At 54.7% G+C, this 5,799-nt stretch overlaps 1 protein-coding gene across 1 annotated transcript in view; it reads left to right on the top strand.

The window, feature by feature from the left end:
- The first annotated feature begins 1,096 nt into the window (after nt 1-1,096).
- LOC125943367 (uncharacterized) overlaps nt 1,097-5,799 on the top strand; it is a 67,319-nt gene continuing 62,616 nt past the window's right edge. The window contains exon 1 of the mRNA XM_049662659.1: nt 1,097-2,519. Within this exon, the coding sequence (XP_049518616.1) occupies nt 1,239-2,519 (1,281 nt within the window). The 5' untranslated portion in view covers nt 1,097-1,238. The remainder of the gene's footprint in view (nt 2,520-5,799) is intronic.

The following is a 5,799-nucleotide window of genomic DNA, read 5'->3' as shown; positions in this document are numbered from 1 at the left end:
CTGAAAGGGATAGCGGACGACGCATTCAATCTGCTCATGTGCAGAAATTGTGCTACCGTCGATGCCATGATCGAGGAGTGTCAGCGCTTCGAGCAGGCTAAGAGCCGCCGTATTGAACGACCATTCGCCCGGCTTCCCAACACCGCTGCAACGTCTTCGTGTGAAGAGCGGCCGCCATCTAACCTTTCACCGCCGTCGGCCGAATTGACGAGGATTGTCCGTCGTGAAATCGAGGCAATGGCTCCCGCTAGCCTCTTTACCAACTCTAACGCCGGCGACTCGAGCACACCAGCGGTTTCGCTAGTCCAAGCCATCGTGCGAAACGAACTCGCGAATCTCGGGGTTCACGCTGCTTGCGCCGTTGTCAGCCCTACATCCGCTTCCGGGGCCCCGACATCGTTCCCTCGATATCCGCGGTTCGCTCCACGATCGCGAAACCCTGCTGATTGGCGAACTGAAGACGATCGGCCTATCTGATTTCACTGCCGCCGTGTCGGGCACGTTGCTCGCTACTGTCACAACCGCTGGTCGTTCCCGCAACGTACTCCATCCTTTGGCCATGCTCGCCGCCTTGATCGCAGCCCTTTTGAGCCACTATCTGCAGCACACCCCTACAATCCTGACGCTGCCACGACATGGTCCAGCCGCTCGCCGTCACCTAGAGGTCACCAGTCGCGTTCGCAACCGTACCGCCGTCCGTCCTCCCGCTCCCCGCCACCTCGCCGCGCCCCGTCGCCGAGCAAGCGTGGCTCCTTCACTCCGGAAAACTAAACGATGCAGTGCCCGGAGGTAACGCTGCATCTACGACTCTGCCCGCAAACCCTCTAGTTACTGTGCCGACTCGACGCTGTGTGTTGGACGTTGACGTTGATGGCGTGACGATTTCTGCACTTGTCGACACCGGGGCTTATATTTCCGTCATGAGCTCTGGTCTTCGCCGTCGCCTAAAGAAGGTGGTCACACCTGCTGTTTCCCACGTTGTAAGAGTGGCCGATGGAGGCACTCCCACCATCCTTGGCATGTGCACCGCCCGCGTCACAATCGCCAGTCACCCAACTACTGTTTTATTTGCCGTTCTTGAACAATGTCCGTACGACGTTATTCTTGGTCTGGACTTTCTCGCGACTCATTCTGCCCTAATTGACTGTGCAACTGGCCTCCTGCAGCTCGAACTACCTCACCTAGCCGATGCCCCAACCACCCCTTCGGCACGTCTCTGCTCTCTCGACTATGTGCGCATGCCCCCGCAAGCCGCCATATATATCGCCATGGTCTCGAGCCCTCCTGTCGCTGATGGCGATTACGTGCTATCCCCGGTAACGGACGTTCTGCTCGCCAAGAACGTCGCCATGCCTAACACCCTCGTGACCGTCACCGGCAACCGCATCGCCATTCCTATTTTAAACTTCAGCGCCTCTCCTCAACTGATTCCGGCAGGCATGTCACTCGCCGCCATCACTGCTGCCGAAGACTGCGAGATTTGTGCGTTGGATCCCACCCGTTCCTCCAGTTCGTCCTTCCTTTGCACCACAACCAGTTCGCCGCGCGATGTCTTTGTCAGAATGATCCCTGATGACCTTCCTTCTGATCAAGCTACTGACCTTCGCCGCCTTCTGGAGTCTTACCACGACATTTTCGACTTCGACGATCGTTCTCTGAGCCAAACGTCTGTTGTCCAACATCGCATCGACACGGGGAACGCGAGCCCTATCCGTCGCCGTCCCTATCGTGTCTCCCTCGCCGAACGTCGTGTGATCCAAGGCGAAGTTGACAAAATGCTCACAAAAGGCGTTATCGAACCTTCTTCCAGTCCGTGGGCGTCCCCTGTGGTGCTAGTAAAAAAGAAAGACGGCAGCTGGCGCTTTTGTGTTGACTACCGACACTTGAACAACATCACACGCAAGGACGTCTACCCTCTGCCCCGAATCGATGACGCCTTGGACTGCCTCCACGGCGCCACGTACTTTTCCTCCATCGACCTACGCTCCGGATACTGGCAGATTACCGTTGATGCCATGGACCGTGAAAAGACTGCGTTCGTCACACCGGATGGACTTTACCAATTCAAGGTTATGCCTTTTGGATTGTGTAATGCCCCCGCGACCTTCGAGCGAATGATGGATTCTCTCCTTCGGGGCTATAAGTGGTCTACGTGTTTATGTTATCTAGATGACGTGATTGTATTTTCGCCTACTTTTGAGGACCACCTAGCCCGCCTGTCGGCCATTCTTGATGTGTTTCGCCGCGCTGGCCTACAACTCAACTCCTCCAAGTGTCGTTTCGCTCGGCGTCACATCACCGTTCTCGGACACCTTGTTAGTGCTAGCGGTGTCCAACCTGACCCCGACAAGGTGCGTGCCGTCCGAGACTTTCCTGTTCCTCGCTCAGTTAGCGATGTACGGAGCTTTGTCGGCTTGTGTTCCTACTTCCGCCGCTTCGTCAGGAATTTTGCCGACATTGCCCGGCCGCTTACTGACCTACTCAAGAAGGACATCTCTTTTTCCTGGGGTCGTGCACAAGCTGCCGCATTCACCACCCTTGTCAGTCTACTGACTTCACCGCCCATTTTGGCGCATTATGACCCGTCGGCCCCTACAGAAGTTCGCACCGACGCTAGTGGCCACGGCATAGGTGCAGTACTCGCCCAACGCCAGAACGACCAGGACCGTGTCATTGCCTACGCCAGCCGCCTTCTCTCGTCGTCGGAGCGGAATTATTCGATAACTGAGCGCGAATGCCTGGCTTTGGTCTGGGCTGTGGCAAAATTTCGCCCTTATTTGTACGGCCGAACGTTTTCCGTTGTCACGGACCACCATGCCCTTTGCTGGCTCTCGTCGCTGAAGGATCCTACAGGAAGGCTGGGCCGCTGGGCGTTACGACTACAGGAATACACCTTTGACGTGCTCTACAAATCTGGCCGGATGCATCAAGATGCTGTCTGTTTATCCCGCTACCCTGTCGATCCTCCCGACACCACCGAACGTGATACCGGTGACTCCGTCATGGCTATTGCAGATTTGGCCAACATACGCGCTGAACAGCAAAGTGACGACACGTTACGATCTATAATTGACCGCCTCAATTCTCGTCAGCCCGACCCATCGCTTCGTCTGTTTGAGCTTCACGACGATATTCTTTACCGTCGTAGTACCACTCCCGACGGCCCAGAGCTTCTGCTTGTTCTCCCCAAGCATCTTCGTGCTACTGTTCTCCAGGAACTCCACGATGCTCCGACCGCTGGCCATCTTGGCGTATCCCGCACATACGATCGCGTGCGGCGCCGGTTTTTCTGGCCTGGTCTGTACCGATCTGTTCGACGCTACGTTGCTGCGTGTGACCTTTGTCAGCGACGTAAACGGCCCTCAGGGTTGCCTGCAGGCCTTCTGCATCCAATTCACATACCCCAGGAGCCATTCTACCGCGTCGGTCTCGACCTCCTCGGCCCATTTCCTTCGTCTGCTTCAGGGAACAAGTGGATCGCAGTTGCGACCGACTGCGCTACGCGTTTTGCCATCACGCGAGATTTGCAGACTAGTTGCGCCACTGACGTCGCCGATTTCCTCCTTCATGACGTCATCCTTCGTCATGGTGCTCCTCGGCAACTGCTCACAGACCGAGGCCGCTACTTCTTGTCGAAAGTTGTCGATGACCTCCTTCGTTCCTGTTCTGTGGAGCACAAGCTCACTACTGCGTACCACCCGCAGACCAACGGGCTCACCGAAAGGTTGAACCGCACCTTAACCGATATGCTGTCGATGTACGTGTCTGACGTTCATCGGGACTGGGACAGCGCTTTGCCATACGTCACGTTCGCGTACAACTCCTCCCGTCACAACACCGCCGGTTTTTCGCCGTTTTACCTCCTGTATGGCTACCACCCTGCATTGCCTTTTGACACGCTCCTACCTGCTGTTCTACAACATACCACGGAGTGAGACTTTGGGTAACAGCGCAAACAGACGACCACACAAAGGGGAGACACGGACACACAGGCGCTGTGTGCATACCACGGAGTATGCCCGCGATGCTGCCGCGCGAGCCCATCTGGCACGTCAGATAGCTCATGAGCGACTATCCGACTCCCAATTATGCCAAAAGGACCGCTACGACCGCAGCCACCGGCACCTCTGCTTTTCTCCGGGATCTCTTGTGCTTCTCTGGACTCCTTCTCGTCGCGTCGGTCTCTCCGAAAAGCTTTTATCGCGTTACACCGGACCTTACAAGGTTTTACGGCAACTTAGTGACGTGAATTATGAAATCGCCCCACTGAACAGTTCTTCACCATCTACCCCGCCATCTCGTGACGTCGTGCACATATCCCGACTGAAGCCATACTTTTCCGTCACCTCCTCGTGTAATTAGTCTGCGCCGAGACGGCGCTCAGCCCGCCGGGGCGGTTAGATGTTACGGGCCGCCTCCTTGCATTAAGGAAGAAGACGACGATCGCCGAAAAACGCTGCGCGTGTTCAGCCATCTTGGCCATCTCTGCCAACAATCCCTGTAGATAAATACTATCCCTTTTTCGTCTATTTGACGCCCCGTCACAATATCTAAAGTGTAAGTAGTAGCAAAAAACAGTCAGGAAATCTGTAGAAGACATTTTGAAGCAACATTTTCCGCATAGACCTGGTGCTTATTTAAAACACGTTATTCATGGGAAACGCCTCCTTTTACTCTGTAGCACAACACGCTCACTTGAAATGCATGTTTGTTGTTTACATCGGGCCGCGCGAATCAAGCACTGCAGCTTGCTTGACATGTATGTACGTTTTCTTCAAACGCGGCGCGCAAACCGAATTAAACAGTGGAGAGCTTGCTAGAAAGTTCGTACTGCGATGTTTTCAACAGCACTAAGTATAGGAGCTTACTTGAAACATAGGTACTGGGCGATTTTCAATAGCGCAAAACAAAGCGAGCCGCGCGAACCGAACAGTTTCCTGATAACAATAGCGCAAAGCAGAGCGGGCCACGCGAACCGGAGGTCTTACTTGAAAGATAGGTACTGGGCGATTTTCAATAGCGTGAAGCAAAGCGAGCCATGCGAACAGAACAGCTCACTCAAAACCACGTGTGCTAGCTACATAGTGTTCAATAGCCGCACCCAGAGCGATGAGCGTGAACTGCAGTGGCGCACCGACGGGGAGGGATTCGGGGGTTGTAACCCCCCCCCCCCCCCCTGAGGCCGACTTAACCCCCCCCCCCCTTTTGTTTAACCCCTTTTCTTTCCTTACGCATTTGAGTACTGCAACTAAGATGTAAGACGCGCAATCGTCTGCACACTTGCAAAAAGCGCATTTTTTTGACAATTTCCCGTGAAGAAATCGAAATTAGTGCTGTTTAGATGGTATTGGAAAACTGTCACCCCCCCCCCCCCCCCTCCTGGCAGAGATCCTGGGTGCACTACTGGTGAACTGGACAGGTAAAGTTTAGCGGTCACACGCAAGTACAGTCACTTGAAAGCAATAACTGTCCAGCAAACTAGTTATTCAAGAAACTTACCTCGCACAAGCGGGTGTTCTTCGAGGGCGCGAAGTTTTTAAAAAAAAGATTATGGGGTTTTACGTGCCAAAACCAGTTCTGATTATGAGGCACGCCGTAGTGGGGGACTCCGGAAATTTGGACCACCTGGGGCTCTTTAACGTGCACCTAAATTTAAGTACACGGGTGTTTCCGCATTTCGCCCCCATCGAAATGCGGCCGCCGTGGCCGGGATTCGATCCCGCGACCTCGTGCTCAGCAGCCCAACACCATAGCCACTGAGCAACCACGGCGGGTCGCGAAGTTTTTGCGGCCAATTCT

Source organism: Dermacentor silvarum, chromosome 1, assembly GCF_013339745.2.
Source record: "Dermacentor silvarum isolate Dsil-2018 chromosome 1, BIME_Dsil_1.4, whole genome shotgun sequence".
NCBI lineage: Eukaryota > Metazoa > Arthropoda > Arachnida > Ixodida > Ixodidae > Dermacentor > Dermacentor silvarum.
Note: the sequence above shows the minus strand (reverse complement) of the source record. Positions and strands in the feature narration are given on the sequence as shown.